This window comes from Harpegnathos saltator, unplaced genomic scaffold (genome assembly GCF_003227715.2).
Source record: "Harpegnathos saltator strain DR-91 unplaced genomic scaffold, Hsal_v8.6 scaffold121, whole genome shotgun sequence".
Taxonomy (NCBI): Eukaryota; Metazoa; Arthropoda; class Insecta; order Hymenoptera; family Formicidae; genus Harpegnathos; species Harpegnathos saltator.
In genome coordinates this window covers 340542-358690 of record NW_020229897.1, presented here as the reverse complement: position 1 = coordinate 358690, position 18149 = coordinate 340542, and the positions used below count along the sequence as shown (strand labels likewise).

Here is an 18149-nt window from a genome sequence, read left to right as displayed (position 1 = left end):
ATACATATAATATACTTCGTAGTCGAGACACGCTTACATTAACCAAACCAAACACAGCACAACATAAACAGTGAAACATAACCTTTCAAATGTGTATTCGATTTGCACGATAGCGCTGAGAAAAGAAAAGCGAATCCGCATGAAACTTACACTGAAACAAAAACCGAACGAACTTATTTGCCAACTCAATACATGTATAATAATTATAGAAGAAAGAAAAGGAACAATATACTGAGTAAACAATTATTCCCTATTATATTAGTAAAATGTTAAATTCCAATAAAATTGGAATGTTAAAATCTGTATGTACTGACATGTGGTTTTGCGCAAGATATTTATAATTACTTAATCGCATATTGTATAACATATAAATATAATAAATATGCTAAACGAGTATCAATTATATAATGACCTGTACAGTTATGTAATTCGGTTAAAAAAAATTAAATTTTCAATTCTCAGCAAAAGGAGATAATTATTCTCCTCTATAAGATACGATATTTTTGTCAGTTTCACAGACTTTAATTTCATATAATAATTCGGGTTTTGGCATCAGTTTTTTCATTTCTGTAAATATGTAAATAGCAACATTTTCAGTTGTCGATACTACACTTTTGAAATAATCCACATCTTTATCTAAGTTTTTATGATCCATTTGACCCAATACTTTTTGCACGTACACTTTTAAATCTGATAAGTTCATAACCATGCCTGTTGTTGAATCAACAGGTCCACGAATAGTTATTTCCACTGTAATTAAAAATGAATTAACATTGATACAATAATATCTCAACAAAAGTTTTCAAAAAATTCCAAAGAAGAATACAAAAGATCTGATGTTAAGAGTTCTCAAGAACTTTGATATTAAGAATACTATCAAAACATATTGCTTAAATAATATCTAATCAAAACACATTGCTTAAATAATATCTAATTAAATTTTTTAGCAAAAGCCAAATGATATTTTTAATTACCCGTATAATTATGACCATGTCCCCAAAAATTGTTACATTTTCCGTATATTAATTTGTTGTCCTGCTCACTCAAGTGTTCACTAAAATTGATTCGCAAAATTATAATTCTCACCTAGATCGATAAAGGATTTCCAAACTTACCATCTTTCATTTATCTTTTGATTAATTTAGGATCTTTTTTGTGTTATTGATGTTTATAAACTGATAACTTCTAAGAAACGAGTAATTTAAGAAGAATTTGCGAAATTTTAAGTTTCGAAACAGAACAATCACTAAATTCTCGATGGAAGTGACTATTTTATTGGATCTTCCTCCTTTTTAAGAAGTATTTTTCGAAATGGTCACGAGTGAAAGATGATTTATCAAAAATATGAGATAACTATATCATTATTTAACTTATCTTTTCTAATTACATACTTGTGTAAACGATGAGAACAGGATATCGTTTCTTTTCGTGTCAAATACGCAATCGGCATGTTTGTGAGATGTTGACAACGATGTGAACAAGATTTCGATTTAATGAGAATTAATAAGATTGCACCGTCACAATTTCTGCACTGAAAGGGAATAACCATATGTTATATGTTTATGAGAATAAACATAGGGATAAACGAACGGAAGTAAACAACTATTCTCAGTCACATTAGTTTCCTGATTTTCTTCTCGTGCATATCATTCTGTAGTATTTGGTGTCACTAATGTCATAGTGCGTGGAATTGTCAATGTAAATGTTACTGAACAAATCGCGATTCCCATATTGTGGGTAAGACCAAAGGTACTGGGAGGACTTTTTCTTGTATAATGGTGGCAACTATCAGTTTGAGTTTACTCGAATCCGCTTGCTTGTCCGCCGTATACGAGTAAGTTTTCACATTCGACGATTAAGATTTTTTTCTCAATCCGCATCGAGTATCACTGCACAACGTGTTCAGTACGAATTCTTATCTGTGATAGAGAACGGTAACTTCAATGATAATTGTACATGTCCGACACATCCGACGTTAGAAGTCACACCGGTAACGCCCCATCATCCGTAGGAATTAGTCATTTGGATAAAGCTAATGATATGAGAGCAATCTGAAAATCTATAACTTTTCAAGGAATATCGAGATGGACAGCAAGGGGAGAAAAATTATCGTCTGTGACAATGGCACGGGGGTAAGAAAGAATAATACAGAGTTTTCATAGGTCGTTTCTCATGTCGATAATACAAATATGTTAAACTAACAATATATCTGATTGTTCATTGCACGTTATTTAATTGTAGTTCGTCAAGTGCGGTTACGCTGGTGCGAATTTTCCGGCTCATATATTTCCATCTATAGTTGGACGACCTATAATCAGAGCTGTCAATAAAATTGGTGACATCGATGTGAAGGTATGTTTGTTGTTTTCAAATTGAATTTATTCACACAAAGTCAGATACGAGATCACTAATCATAATTTTGTTTCGATGTAAATATTATTGTCAATGGTATTTGATTTTACTGAAATGTCGCTGGATATTGTTTAAATTCCTTTAATTTAATATTGATTATATAGTGATTAATATCTATGATATAATTATATCTATAACTGCAAAATAAATTTTAATTTTAACTATATCAATCTAAATCATCATATAAAATAAATATTTATTAAAAGTATTAAATTATCAGTTCTAATATAAAATAAAAAACAAACTAAGTTCACATAATCCTTTGAGTCTCTTGAATTGGTTGAATATATTTAGCAAGGATTGTGTACTTAGATTATTAATAAGAACAATTATATTTTCAGCAAGAATATTGTGTTCGTGTAAGTCCATTATATAGTATTATGTTGTGTGTCCCCTGTTTCCTCGATGCTTAAGTCTGATTGATAATAATCTATACGCTTGTCCACTGATGTAAATAAGGCAGTTTGAGATATTAATGATTTTTACTAACAAATCTCGGAAAGGAATATATATTCAAAATGTAAGATGAATATTATTTGTAGTATTTTTATAGTATTTAATTATACGAGTTTATTAACAATTTCTCAGGTTTATATCATTAAGTGGATGATTTTATATATTATATAATATAAATCTACTTGATATGTCACATATGTAATATTTCTCCTATGAGAGATTTTGAAAGTTTTTTATTAATACAATATGATATCAGCTTCAATGAAGTAGTGTATACTGTCACTACTTACATATGTAATATCTGTTATGCATTTGCAATTTGTACTTGTATGGGTACTTACATACATTACTATGTTCTTCCTATAATTATCTAATGTGTTTATGTGCTTACATTTGCTCTCGTAGGATGTGCTTAACATGCCTGTAAGTTTATTGTATTTTTTGATGCTATATACTGACATCTGTTACATCAGTATTTGATGAAGAAGCATTTTTTTGGACTGTAGGTGTGGGAGTAGTGTCTATAATATAATTCAGCAAACTCTTTTCCAAAATACTTAGGTATATAGTCTTGGAAGCTATGATTTAATATATATATATATATATTTCCCAAACATGATATTTGTGACCTGATACTCACAAAAGTAATATGTATATATATTATAATTATTAATTTAATTACATTACCAATCATAATTCTTGGTATAAAAGATTTTGATATGCCAAGAATTATCTATATTTTTTATTACTTGTGATAAAAGAACTTCATTAAATATTTAATTTTAATATTTAGCTAGTCATTGTTATTCCAATTACCTAGCATTTCTGTATTATGTGCTAGGAAATATACAAATATAATAATCAAGTAAAACAATAATATTCCTTCATATGGTCAACATAATGTGTTTTCATAATAAGCACAGATTTTTGATAATCATATATTATTGTCGTAGGATTTAATGGTTGGCGATGAAGCGAGTAAACTTCGTTCTATGTTAGAAATTAGTTATCCCATGCAAAATGGAATTGTCAGGTATGTATATTTGTATCAAGATGCATTTGATAAATGAATTGTTATATAATTAATACTATTATATAATTAATATTCAGAAATTGGGAGGACATGTGCCATGTGTGGGACTATACATTCGGCAAGGAAAAGATGAATATTAATCCTAGAGAATGTAAAATTCTTTTAACCGAGCCACCGATGAATCCTATTACAAATAGAGAGAAAATGATCGAGGTAACGCATACCAATTAACAACAATCGATAACAATAATTTAATCAAAATAAAATAACTTGCATATGACCAAAGTACAAATGTTTTTGCAAAACAATTCCAGGTGATGTTTGAAAAGTACGGTTTTGCTGGAACATATATCGCGATTCAAGCAGTATTAACATTATATGCTCAAGGACTAATCAGCGGCGTTGTTGTGGACTCTGGTGATGGTGTCACGCACATCTGTCCCGTGTTCGAGGAGTACGCTTTACCGCATTTGACTAGACGATTAGATATAGCTGGACGTGATATCACGATGTATCTCATTAAATTGCTATTATTACGTGGTTACGCGTTTAATCATTCAGCCGATTTTGAAACTGTTAGGATGTTAAAAGAGAAACTGTGTTATATCGGTTACAACATAGAGACAGAGGAAAAGTTGGCACTTGAGACTACTGTATTGGTGGAATCCTATACTGTAAGTAGAATATTTATGCGTATGTGATTATGACATCTTATCCAGGATTTATGCACGATTTACTGTAAATACTTTTTCAATAGCTTCCTGATGGGCGTGTAATAAAAGTAGGTGGTGAGAGGTTTGCGGCGCCGGAAGCGCTTTTCCAACCACATTTGATTAACGTCGAGGCGCAGGGAATAGCCGAACTGGTATTTAGCACAATTCAAGCAGCTGATATCGATATAAGAAGCGAGCTATATAAGCATATCGTTCTGAGTGGCGGTAGTACAATGTATCCAGGACTTCCATCGAGGCTAGAGCGAGAAATTAAGCAACTTTACCTTCAAAGAGTATTGAAAAATGATACCACTAAATTGAATGTAAGCACATTATATTTAAGAAAATTTGAATATATTATGCATAAGTAGAAAAATCTCAGTAGACACATATAACGTATCATATATATTTATATTTTTTTATAAAATGTTACAGAAATTTAAGATAAAAATTGAAGACTCACCTCGACGTAAAGATATGGTCTTTATGGGCGGTGCCGTGTTAGCCGAAATAACGAAGGACCGAGATTCTGTGTGGATAACGAGGGAAGAGTACGAAGAAAAAGGTCTTAGTGTACTAAAAAAATTAGGTTCCTACGAATCATAGAGAAAAAGTCATTGTAACGTAAGTTACATTTTTTAACGACCAATTAAGTGTTTTTATATCTATAAAAGTGATTTTGAGAGTTTGATAATTTACTGTATAATTGTAAAAACAAGACATGTCAAAATACCTACTGGCTGTTTGATACTAAAACAAATATTTTTCTTTTTTTTCTCTTTTTTGTGTTTATGCACAAATTATGATATAATCAGATACGACAGGTACGACAGGTAAAGAATATTATATATATAGTCGAGAATACATAGTAGAGTAATATTTTTCTTTTTTTTTTGCGCTTATACGTAAATTACAATATGAATTTGACTCTGACAAGTAAAGGATTTCAATAATTTAAAGAATTTAAATAGTTTAAAAATCAAGGATTATATAGTAGAGTACCGTAATTCCACTAAAACATCAATTCTAAAATAATTAAATATTAATTTAACACAATTGAGAAATTTTGTATATTTTAAATTATTGATTGAAATATTACATTGATCAGATACGAAATTATCTTTAATGTATATTTATAATTCTTAGGTATATTCAATATATTGATAAACTTGTACTTTTTGTTACGCGATATCCAGAAAAACTCATTCCTCATTATTTGTATTAGTCAACTCTCAAAAAAGTGTAAATATAATTGAGATTGTAAAAACGATCTTCTTCAATATAGAACACCATCCTTTTATTATAGTAATACAACAATGAATTGCAAAAACATTGACATAATTTTCTATTTAAATTCATTATTTCATACTTGTTATATGTTATAAGATATAAATTCTTAATATCTTGTAAAAAAATAGTCATTAGTTTATTGTCATTTGAAACGATTGACATTAAGTAATCGGATCTATAATGTATCTATGCATGCGTGCGTATATGTATGTGCGATCGTTATAATATTTACATAACTGTCTTTTCCAAATATAAACAATATGAAATCTTAAGAAGAAAATTTCAGATGAAAATCTTAAGATAAAATCTTAAGAAAAATTTTTAATTTTGCAGTTTATCGCAACATATACAGTACATATAGTATAGCAAAACATCTTGAACTGTATTTTATATTTCATAAATATGTACATAGATGATTATATATATATATTTACACGCCCAAACACACAGATCCGCGGTTTTTTAATTTTAACCATTATCATTATCTCATATTATTATCGTTATTATTAGTTATACATTAATATTATATACTTATATATAATTTTATTTTATATAATATGTAAGAAATCTTAAAATGCATTTATATTTTGATATTATCAAGGATTATATAGTTTTGTTCTTTTTAGTTTTCATATAGTTTTTCTCTCGAGAAACGATAAAGATTAAGTTAAGTTGCGCACATGCATTATTTGAGATTAAATGTATCTCATACAACAAAAATTTTCACATCATTTAAGAATTATGTAACATTTTTCTGCTAATATGTAGATATTAATCCTTTGCGATCGGCAGATTTTGCTGATAGGAGTATCAGCAGGTCGGAGCAAATTTAGCGTTTCGCAGTTACTTTTCCGTACGGGATTTAAAGTCAATATATGGATATTAAAACACACAGAATTTGTTGAAACTGATTTCTTGTGTTTAATAGTACTTATAATAAATAAAAACATAAATTTTTAATTTCTGTAATTTTCCAAAGTGTGATATTTTGCAAAACAATCACCGATATGAAGTCCTGGCTTCCGAGTACCACAGGTATCACAGTAGGTGCGTGTTTCTCGTCTTTTTCCTGGAGTTTTCCTGTCGGAACATACTGCACAATCTTTCTTGGTTCCTGAACGAATTATATGAAGCTGATTATTTAATCTAATGTCTACGAATGACGTTGAAGGTTGCGCTCTAGATGATGTTTGGTGCCGGAAATTTCCTACTAACTCATCGACTAAACATTTCACAAAATTTAAGTATGTTAGTGGCCTTTCATTGTTCTGTTGTCTTGTTATTTTATGCATTATATATGCATTGATGACGCACATCTCCATGCCCCAAAAAAATAATTTCCTCCACCATTTGAAGGATTTTCGAAGGAAACAATACGTTGCTGCATATTGGTCCGCGCGATTAACTGCTCTCATTTTCTTGGTGTAATGTATAGCCACAGTTAGTTTCAATAAATTTATTGTGACACCACCGCGTGCTCTCGTTGTAACCGATTCGAGGGATGCTACATCGCTGGTGCTCAGGAAAATTACGATTCGTTTGCTTTTCCATGCGAGGACTAATGTATTTTTCTTCTTATAAGCCACAGTCGACTTTGTTGAAAATTTCGGTTTCTTAATTGCAGCTGGCAAGTATTTACGATTTGGCATTACTGTACCAATTAGATGGACTTTTGCTTTTAGAAGTTCATTGGCAAGCGGGATACTTGTAAAGCACCTATCAGTATACAAATGATAGCCCTCAGCATTTGGAATGTTGTCCAGAAATTTTTTAACTAGGGTCAATGGAATTCGAGAGCTAACCGGAAGTTCTGGTTTCTCTAAATCCTCAGTTGTCAAACTTCCATAATAGGGCAAAATCGAGTATACATATCCGGTTTCCGCATCCGCTAATACATAAATTCTTATGTCCCATTTGGTCGGTTTTTTTGGATTATACGTTATAAACGCAATTTTCCCCTTGAACTTGACGATTGATTCATCGACACAAATATCCTTACCAGGTATAAAATGTTCCGCAAACTTCGAGTCGATATATTGCAAAAAATTGTTTGCCTTTCCAATCGGGGTTCTCAAAGATGTATTAGAAGATGCATTGCCTTGTAGATGTAACATTCAGAAAATTTGACGGAATCGGTCTCTTCTGAATATCTCCGAATAGAAAGGAATTCTGCTGTTGCTCCTAATTGTCCAATATTCCGATATGCTTGCAAGTCGCATTGTTCCCATATTTAGAATTACACCGATGAAAGCCATAAATTCTTCACGTGTAACGTCCACCCACGAATGCCAAATAGGCTTGTTGGCCAATTGTTTCTCACGTATCTTCATTTGTGCATATTCATTAGTCGTTTTTACTGTTTGATCTATCAATATATCAGTGAAATATAATTTGAAAAAGTCCAATGGTCTTATTATATCCTGAGATATTTGTGGTCCTATGATTCGCGGAGAAGTTTTGAACGTGAAACTAAAAGGCAAATCGTCTTTTTCTGTTACGTCCTCCCATCCATCACTATTACTTGAGTCTTCTATTTGTTCTAAATGTTCTTCGTCATTATCTTCACTATTCTCCGTGTCACTGTCAATTCTTATTACATTCCGTCTCTTAGGAGGAACTATGTAATCGTCACTACTCTCACTTTCATTGTTAGGTACTGAATCATACATTGAATTGTTCATATTTTCATTAAATACTTCAACTTCCAACCCATCATCACTACTCTCATTATCTTGAGAATCATTCCTAAACTCTTCCATTTTTGGGAATTACACTGTTTATTTCTTAAATGTTGAACACAAATTTTATGATATATACAATACTTTTTGATCATAAAATAACGTGTGCGACGTGCAGAGTGGCTAGCTCTTTACTGATCTCAATGTTTCTCGAGAGATCATTCGAAACTGACTGCCTGGAAATCTCCCCTCTCCGAAGGGATCGATAAACATTGATATCTGTAAGTTGATCTAAACATTTGAATCTAGCATCGGGAGGATAGTTTTCTTTCATTATCGCTAGCTTCGTTCGCCGTGCCGCGCGCCAGGCGATCATGAATGACATCATGCCGCCAGCCTGGCGGCACCGACTTCTACGACGACTTGCGAATGCCGCCACTGTGGCGGCATCGACCGCAAAGGGTTAAGAATGTAATTTTGAAAGAAGAGTATCCTGTACATACACGATTTAGAGTAATTTTTTTAGTTCCCATTGAATATGAAAAATAAGATATTTAATTATTATAAATATTTCACAAGGAAAATGTCTTTTTACACTTTCATAATTGTCTGTATAATTAAAGAAAAAATCTTATTGTACGAAGATTAAAATGAAGGTTAACAAATGATAAGTTAGAAATAATAATTTACAATAAATTTACAACAATCTTTATTATGTTTTTCATATGACCTTTATATTGCATAAATATTGTATAAAAGTAACATAATTTGTATCATACAAGTCAGCAGTTAATTAGGTGTAATATAACAAGAAATAAATGTATACGTATCCAATTTTTATTAAAGATTTGTACAATTCATTTGCGATAGCATTCTGTACAAATAACAGACTGTTATTTGAAGAGGAAAAGATAATCGTAACGGTGCTGTAGCCACGCGTGCCTCGTTATGTCATGAAAAAAGTTGTTCATGTTTTTCTTTTTAAGTGTACAAGATAGCTATACACTCATTTATATACTTTAAATGGCCTTTAATATAACATAGCTCGTCTTCCCATTCGCAAGCTATATAAGTCGATTATCTTAAGCAAATAAAAAAAAGGTAATATACAAAACAGTTTCACTTACATCGTAATAGCCCTTCTATAACTTCTACAGTATGTAACAATACAAATTGTTTTTACAATAATCATGTGAAGACACTTTGAAATAGCGAATAAGGAGCTGGATGGAAAACATTGAAGTTTCATTTTAATCACATTTAGAATGTGATTGGCTTGCTTTTACACTGATCAATACAAAAATTAGTGAAACGCTTAAGGAACTTTGGATACTCTCTTTTGTAAACGGCACGCAGAACAGACGCCGGAGCCCAACCACCTGGATTCACTAAAATCCAAAATAAAATATGTCCAAATATTTATTCGGATTTATTGATATATATATATATTTGAAATTTCCAAAGGTCGGTAAATAAATAAATAAATATATATATATATATATATGTATGGAAATTTCAAAATCATTAAATTAACAAAAGTAAGGAGCTATTGTAACAATATATTCTTCAAAACAAATAGAGTAAAAAAGTACCATTAGTATTATTTTTTTCTGACAAATAGTTCGCGAGATATCGTAAGTAAAATATTGAAAAAATTAAGTTTTCCTTAAATATCTCAAAAAATATTAGACAAATAAAAAAATGTTTCAGACAAAAGTTGTATGGTTTCAAGGGGGACATAAAATAATTATATCATTTTGTTTACAAATGGTGCCACTTTCACTATATATATATATATATAGCGGGAAATTTGAATAAATTCAGGTCTTTTATCTAACTTGTTCACAAGGCAATATTTTATGTCGAGCACAAGCAATACTCACCAACTGAACAATATGTTATTTTACACGTAATGTTCTCCCTTTTTATTTCCTCTTCATCTTTCGGAGGATCGATACACGTTTGGCATACCAGACAAACCGTCAAGTAAACCCTTACGCATTTACCTGCGTTCGGCTGAAATGATTCACTTAATAATCCGTAATACATTATTAAGAAATGATCAAGAATCTTTCTGTATCAACCATGTCTTACCGGGTAATCAGGATGTTCGGTACTGTGGTTACAGACTATCCACAGATCGTGAGCGTCGCGATCTTGATCGTCCGATACACGGCGCATGTGCGACCAAAACAATGCATCTCTCTGGCTCGCCGGCCAAATGCGTTTGTGCGTTTGCAGAAATAGTAGTGTGTCTTTGGAAATGTTCTCAACCACTGTCATATCTTCGAGAGTAGCCTCCCAACCGCTTCTGTACTCAGGACTAAAAAATATCTCGCATACTTCGTGACCAGTTACTCCTTTAACTACGTGGCATGCTTTCAGGGGATCCACAACCAAACCATCAGCTTCTTCCTCTCGTCGATACATCCGCATGTCACCATCTTCGGCAAATAATTGCCAACCGCCCGCTCCGCCAACACCCAGCCGAGCGTAATGCAATTGTTCCATCGTGATCTTTTCTATCTATAAATTAATACGTCATAGTAAGAATTGCGAATATGACGAAAGAAAAAATTTCATCATATATATAAAATATTTATATGAATTATTAATAAACTGTCATATACAAGTATGGAATTAACGTCAATAATTAAGAATTAAATTACAAACATTACGTATTCATTTAATCCTCCAGTTAAAAAATGTCACAAAAGAAAGAAAAAGTAATAACATTCTCTCTTGATACAAATAAAAATATAAATTAATTATGAATTTTCTACGAAATAAGGAAACTACAAAATGTAAATAATATGATAAACCTCTGGCCATAGCCTGTGCGTAGATGCTGTTATAGTAGGTGAAGTTAAAATCGAGACAGATTTTTGTTTTAAACGGTCTCTTAATTGATTCTCCTCTTCGATTTTGTCCAAACCCGTTTCCACAGCATCGTAAAATTCTTCATCGCAAAGAGCGCTGTGTGGACCTTCCTTGAAAATAAAGTTTCAGTGTTATTAGAAGTCGATAAATATGTAATGAGAGTACACACTTGCTCCTCTTTTGATATTCATAATGAGTAAATCATTTCATACAAATGTATATAAATTCCATGTAAAATTAAACATCATTGACTAATACTTTGCTGGTTTTACTTGTATCAGCATATAAACAATAACTCACATTATAAAATTTGATTTCCAACTCCATTTTATATATGACATTAAAATTATGGACTACACAAATAATTATATATATATATATATATAAGAGAATATATATGCGTGATCTGTAATCTTTGAAAATTTTAAAGATACTAGCAGATATGACATAAGCAGATAAGATTCTTTAAGTGGTGCCCAATTTATAGTTATGAAATACACTTAAAATTCTCTATTAAGTATATAAACGCATAATTACTTATAAAAAAACATAATGTATATATTTTATATGACATAAGTTTAAACAAATGATTCAAAATGATCACAATCTTCAAATTAGAATATGTGTAATAATAAGATGACAGATCATTAATTAAAAATTATATTAGATAAAAGATAGATAATTAGTTGAGTGATATATATACAAATACAGAAAACATCTTGAGAACATTTTATCAAAAAATAATTGCTTATAAAAAGAACAATTTAAATATAAATATCCAATCTAAAATATAGTCATTTGAATTACGTTATAAATTTTTTTTTTACTTTTCTCTTCTGTATGCCGAAGAACTATCAATTTATATGTAAAAGGAATTATTGACAGTTATATAAAGTATGTGCTTCAGAGTATTATATAATACAATGATTTGGCAATTTTAGTTGAAGTGGATATCTGAATATCAATCAGTATAAAAAATTTCGCAATTTTATTATAAAAAATTTCTCCTATGAAATTCTTAAATATCTCCTTTTCTCTTTTTGCTTATATCTATTTATTATCACATTTATTCTTACTAATTTTTAGCAGCATGTTATCTATAAATAATTGCAAGCATTATGTGTTCAGATGAAATTACATTATATAATTTCAGAATCCTCAAAATAAAATAGCAACTTTATATAGAAATCATACATGACAACAAAAATATAGTAAAAATAGAGAATTAACCTCATAGTCAGGGCCTCCATGGATAAGAACCCTGGATCTTGGTGAGCCAGTATGATGCATAGCAACTTGATCTTTCAAAGTTTTATAAAGTTCTTGTAATTTTCGTTTTTTCTCAACTTCCTTTTCCCATCTACGGCGCCAAGCATCCTCTCGTTGTATCATTAATTCAACACAATGCTGTAAAGTCGCTAACACTCCTTCACTAGTGGCTTTAAATGTTATTGCTTCCCCTTTAAAATCCACTGACTGTTCAGCTGGATTGAACATTGTCTCAATTTTCTTTTCTAAAATTTATTGTGATAAAATTAAATATAAGACATCCAAAGGCTCTTTCACTATCTTATATTATTTATTTGTTATATAATAAAAGTTGCATAATTATGCAATAAATTATAATTAATTATATATTTGAAAGTGGTAAATTTACAGCTTATATAGTACATAATTAAAATCTGAGACTTAATCAAAAACATATTACCTTTCTTGGAAGTATTTTTAGCATTCTCTGCACAATTATCAAAATACTTTTGCAATGTATCAATTTGCTTGATTAGAATATCTCTAAAAGTCTCGATCTCAGCTAGTTTTTCTTTCAGTCCTCTAATACCACGTTTGGTAAAGCTACCAGCACTTGCTGTCGATTGTGTATTTGACACAAGCGAGATAGCACTACCATGTCGTTTGAGACTATTCTCACTTCCATAACCAGATTCTGACTATTCAAAACAAAAACTAATTTGTCATTGTATGTATAATTTAACTCTATTAGTAGTATTTCTCTATTAGTACATACAGCAATTAGATTTTATGAAAATATAGACCCAGAAATTTGTATTATCTGATATATAAATGTTTAATGAGTCATTTTTAAATTATTACCTTATAAGATTTCAACACATCTACCCATCGTTGTTTTTCCTCTGGACTTCTTGCTCTTAAATACCAAACCAAGCAGTCATTTACAGATACATCAAATCTGCACTCATCAAATTCATGCGCCTAATAAGACAAATAGAATTTAGCATAAATTCATTATTATAACATTTGTACCATGATGTATTTTTCTATCGTACATTGTGTATGTAAAATAAAATTATAAAATATAAGACTTCTTACTTTGATATTGGCTTTATACAGACTAATTGAGCCTCGGCATCCAAATCCACTGTCCTGCTCAGATTTGTAATAAGACAAAGTACCATCTTTGAGTACAATAAATCTAGTTTGCCAGCCATGTATGTAATTTGTCCATTTGGATAATGTACCCTGAAGTTCCGGAACTATGACCCCATCGGAGCCCTCTTCTTCGTCATCGCCGTCGATCTCGGCGTCTATACATTCGGCATCCTCGTTATTAAGACGTATTGTCTCCACCACTTCGTCAGCCATTCTTATCAATCAGTTATATCTCACGACTCGTGTTTATCCGGATCACACTTGACATCGCCAAAAGCGAATCGAAATTAAAGGGATTAAGCGAAATACCGTGAATGTTGATTTTCGTTTCGTTGTGGGCAAAATGAAAGGAATTCAAGGAACGATCAGTCGATTATAGTGTTTAACTACGCCTTAAAACATCCCTCTAATAGCCATACATAACCTGTACGCAAAATATTTCTTATCACATATACGAGACATCAAGCAAGATGATTGCCACTACACCGTATGATAAGTCATTGCGTGCGAGTGTTTTACCAGCTAAAAAAACTTGTTAGATATTTATCATTTATTACTAGAGACAGAGCGAAGCCCCTGAAAGCAGCTATTGGGTCGAATTGCAAGGGACGCTTTTCCCGACGCGCCCCCTGAGAAAATACATGCAAATTACGTCTGTCCTGATGATAACGGCAAAGCGGCTCTTGTTCACTCTACTTTTTTTAATACTTTTTACTTTGTTCTTTTTACTTTTTTTATTACTTTTTTTCTACTTTACTCTCTTTTTTTTTCGTTCCGAAATTCACTAACAGTACTGAAAATACATAGTTTGTGTCACATATACTATAGAATTTCAGTGCTGGCAGTGAATATCGGAATGCAGCCAAAAATAGTAAATTAATACCCGTATTCATAATCAGGCCTTATATTTGAGACCTTCTTATCCATCGTTAGGCTGGTATTCATAGATGGATCTTAAGCCAGCGGCACACGGTGCTTGTTTTCGTGCTGGATTGCTTGCTGGATGAAAATATTGCGTTGTGATTGGTACATTTTCGAAGATGGACAGTAACGTACGTACAGGACGGACGTAATTTGCATGTATTTTCTCAGGGGACGCATCGGAAAAAGCATCCCTTGCAGTTCAGTCCAATGGCCACTCTTAGGCTTCTCTTTGCTAGAAATTTTGATAGAATTCTAGAAAGTTTCTATCCGACAACCAATGAGGGCCGTGTTCCAAAATTCACAATACCAGTACTGAAAATATATAGTTTGTGTCACGCAAACTATAACTTTCCAGCGCTGGCAGTGAATTTTGGAACACGGCCGAAATATATCAAGTAATAGTAATGGTAATTTTGTATTTGAAGATCAGAAGTTGCCAAGTCTGATTAAAGAGCTTATGGTATACGCTACAGCATATGTAACCTATATAACCTAGCTACCTAACTACCTAGTTGGAAGTTAATAATAACACGTACAATTAAATAATTCTTTGTTTTGTAATAATTGTACGTCAAGGACGGAATAATCAAGGTAAATTTTGTTAACAACACATTATGTTGACAATAAGACTTCAAACTGCGTTGCGGATGGTATATATCAGATATAAGTTCGCTACGTATCTCTCAAAATAGCAATTCCGTTCTACTTTCTGCGATAACAGTTTCTACCTTCTGCGATAAAGTTTGTTATCGTGAAAATATAAAGTACAAGACATTGTTTTGTGAATGTGTGTCGTTTTTAATATTAAATATCGCGTTTCGGGACAATTAATGCATATGCATTATTCGTGACTTACAAAAAAACAAATACAGGCTAGCAGAGCAGAGTGTTATACAAATTCAGTCAGTTATATCTTCAATTCTGTACGAATTTCTCGTGAGCAACGTGACATACAAGAAACATTTAAATGATGTCTCTACAACCGTGGATACATATACGTCATAATATTGATATACCATGGAAGACTTTCATCAGGGAGTCTTCCAATGCACAGGATAAATCCCCAGAAAAACATATTCATCAGTTGGCCTTTCAAGGAAATGAAGCTAAAACTGCCTATGAAGAAATTATTCATCAAAATAATAGCAATAGCAGTGCCACAGCGACAAGATTAAAGTATTTTAAATCAAAGGTTGGTGGAAATCAAAATAATTCTGGTGTAAATCCAGTTTCTATTAATGCGCAATCAAAGAAAACGATAGTTCCTGAAGATGTTTTGGCAAAAGTCACTATCAATACATTGCTAAAAGCAGTAGAGCAGAAAGATTTGAAGTTTCTACAAAAATATATGACATCAGAAAATGTGAATGTGTGCGATGATTTTGGGTGGACTCCGTTAATGTCTGCTGCTTACTGCGGTCATTTGGAGATTGTGCAATTTTTATTGAATCTTGGGGCTAACAAAAGAACTAGAGATAGGTCTGGTCTCACTGCAGCCCAGTTAGCTTTGAAAAAAAATTATTTAAGCATAGTTGCATTACTTAAGAAAAAGTCTGAGTCAGTGAACAATAATAATCAATCATCTGCAAATATATCTAGATCAAATAATACGAATGCTTTACCAATGAGACCAATGTCTATAGAATCTTCTAAGGATCATGATAGGGATGTCCACAATATCATTGAAAAAAAAGCACAGTCGCAACAGAATATAGCGTTTTATTGTGAAATTTGTAAAGCAATTTTTCAAGAGACAACTCCACAGAAACATGAAGCTTCTACCTTGCATATCTTCAACACAAAGCCTAAATTGAAACACACAATGTATGGAATATCAAAGCAAAATAAAGGATACAAAATGCTTTTAAACACTGGATGGGATGAAGAAGCTGGTCTTGGACCTTCTGGAAAAGGAATAAAATATCCAATTAAAACATGTTTGAAAATGGATCGTAAAGGACTAGGACAATCAGCAGAGAGTGAATACAGAGTTACTCATTTTAAGCCAAGTGATACAACTGCCATTAACGGCACTAAAACATCCAAGCAGAAACCACTGAAAAAAAGAGACAGAGAAAAACTACTTCATAGAGAAGCTAGGAAAGAAAGAGCTTTACGTATTGCATTATCTTAAAATAGATATAAATAATTTTATAAATATGAATGTGGCGTTTATTTAAAGATTCAATGGAATGAAAATAATTGTTATTGTTCTTATATATTCATGCTTGTAAGTTTACTATTTTTATTATTGTCTTTCTGCAGTAGAAAATAATTTATGTTGATATCCATTTTTTAATGTTTTTTTTTGTAATTTTTGTAATTAATATTATCTTGTGTCAAATAATTGTTAATAAAAATATAAATCAAAGTACAAAGACTTGATTTTTATTTTACTGAAATATTAAGAATCTAAAACTTGTTATGTATAAATACATGTAGTCGTCTATGAAGCTTTCAGTATGTGAATATAGCAAGAGAAAAAAATATATATAAAAGATAATATATAAATGTTTAATTATATTACAGATGGCGAATGATCAACAAAAATTATTGGAACATTTAGAACAAGTTGAACACAAAGCTGGTGAGATTCTCACTGATCGCGAGGAATTAATCGCGTTGGACAAACAAAGAAACTATGATCGTGTTGGAATGAGAGCATTAGAAAAACAGTCGTGTGATAAGACATGGATAACAGTGGGTCCATTGCTATTGAAAATGTCATCTAAGGCTGCTATAGAATTACTCGAGAAAGGTAATTTGTTCTAAATTTGTATAATATAAATGTTATAAATAAACAATTTATATTTGATATCTTTTGTTCTACAATAATGGTTGGTATTACAGATCAGAGAGAATGTAGTAATACAATTAATAAGATAAGAAGTGACTTAAAGATAAAAGTAAATGAATTACGTGACTTAGAATTAATTCCGCCGGTACCTGGTTTGATGTTAACACCTATGTCTTATAAAGAGATGGATGCAATGAATCAAGTATTAGGTCGAAGTGTTTGATATGTGTAAGATCAAGTTTTTATTCTATTTGAAGGTACAATAAAAGTTACAGTGTACGAGCTTATTGTATATAAGTTTCATCGTATAAAATTTTGTATAAAATATGAAATAATAACCACTGTATCAAATTTTTTTGGAAAATTATTGTTATTAACATAATTACGCATGTACATATATTTTATAAATTATTTCATACAATTCTCATAAAATTACATAAAATAAGAAGACATGTTATCATAATGGCTAAAAAAAGCAAATGAAATATTATACAAGTATATGCAGTTTGAAGATAAAATTAGAAATTGCTATGGACTTAAGCATGTTTTTAATATTAACA

The 18149-nt window shown here is 31.2% G+C and overlaps 4 protein-coding genes across 13 annotated transcripts; 2 read left to right on the top strand and 2 right to left on the bottom strand.

The window, feature by feature from the left end:
• Window positions 1-199: 199 nt before the first annotated feature.
• purple (6-pyruvoyl tetrahydrobiopterin synthase purple) lies at window positions 200-1748 on the bottom strand. Of its 2 annotated transcripts, XM_011142450.3 has the most exons (4): window positions 1617-1748; window positions 1392-1531; window positions 975-1054; window positions 200-750 (listed from the first exon to the last, which is right to left on the bottom strand). In XM_011142450.3, the coding sequence occupies exons 2-4, from the start codon at window positions 1448-1450 to the stop codon at window positions 476-478; spliced, it is 414 nt and encodes a 137-aa protein (XP_011140752.1). In that variant the 5' UTR covers window positions 1451-1531; window positions 1617-1748; the 3' UTR covers window positions 200-475. The 2 variants fall into 2 exon arrangements, with proteins under 2 accessions (XP_011140752.1, XP_011140751.1); XM_011142449.3 differs by lacking the exon at window positions 1617-1748 and having other exon boundaries at window positions 1392-1568.
• An 11-nt stretch (window positions 1749-1759) lies between these two features.
• On the top strand, window positions 1760-5640 carry Arp2 (Actin-related protein 2). 5 transcript variants are annotated; one of them, XM_011142445.3, is made up of 10 exons: window positions 1760-1834; window positions 2075-2132; window positions 2242-2352; window positions 2754-2771; window positions 3274-3291; window positions 3822-3901; window positions 3979-4114; window positions 4216-4575; window positions 4659-4937; window positions 5050-5640. In XM_011142445.3, exons 1-10 carry the CDS (start codon window positions 1776-1778, stop codon window positions 5218-5220), a joined length of 1290 nt encoding a protein of 429 aa, XP_011140747.1. In that variant the 5' UTR covers window positions 1760-1775; the 3' UTR covers window positions 5221-5640. The 5 variants fall into 5 exon arrangements, with proteins under 5 accessions (XP_011140747.1, XP_025161495.1, XP_011140748.1 ...); XM_025305720.1 differs by lacking the exon at window positions 1760-1834 and adding an exon at window positions 1931-1990 and having other exon boundaries at window positions 5050-5220; XM_025305710.1 differs by lacking the exon at window positions 2754-2771.
• A 3763-nt stretch (window positions 5641-9403) lies between these two features.
• Window positions 9404-14559, bottom strand: cert (ceramide transfer protein). 2 transcript variants are annotated; one of them, XM_025305700.1, is made up of 9 exons: window positions 14426-14559; window positions 13809-14292; window positions 13572-13691; window positions 13171-13408; window positions 12693-12976; window positions 11405-11572; window positions 10677-11108; window positions 10466-10598; window positions 9404-9970 (listed from the first exon to the last, which is right to left on the bottom strand). In XM_025305700.1, exons 2-9 carry the CDS (start codon window positions 14079-14081, stop codon window positions 9843-9845), a joined length of 1776 nt encoding a protein of 591 aa, XP_025161485.1. In that variant the 5' UTR covers window positions 14082-14292; window positions 14426-14559; the 3' UTR covers window positions 9404-9842. The 2 variants fall into 2 exon arrangements, with proteins under 2 accessions (XP_025161485.1, XP_025161486.1); XM_025305701.1 differs by lacking the exon at window positions 14426-14559 and having other exon boundaries at window positions 13809-13862; window positions 13958-13971.
• A 664-nt stretch (window positions 14560-15223) lies between these two features.
• LOC105183969 (Pdrg1 prefoldin-like subunit) lies at window positions 15224-17926 on the top strand. Of its 4 annotated transcripts, none has more exons than XM_011142453.2 (3): window positions 15224-15383; window positions 17322-17550; window positions 17643-17926. In XM_011142453.2, exons 2-3 carry the CDS (start codon window positions 17322-17324, stop codon window positions 17810-17812), a joined length of 399 nt encoding a protein of 132 aa, XP_011140755.1. In that variant the 5' UTR covers window positions 15224-15383; the 3' UTR covers window positions 17813-17926. The 4 variants fall into 4 exon arrangements, 2 of the variants coding, with proteins under 2 accessions (XP_011140755.1, XP_011140754.1); XR_003113983.1 differs by lacking the exons at window positions 15224-15383; window positions 17643-17926 and adding exons at window positions 15390-15984; window positions 16558-17022 and having other exon boundaries at window positions 17322-17473; XM_011142452.3 differs by lacking the exon at window positions 15224-15383 and adding an exon at window positions 16841-17022.
• Window positions 17927-18149: the final 223 nt, after the last annotated feature.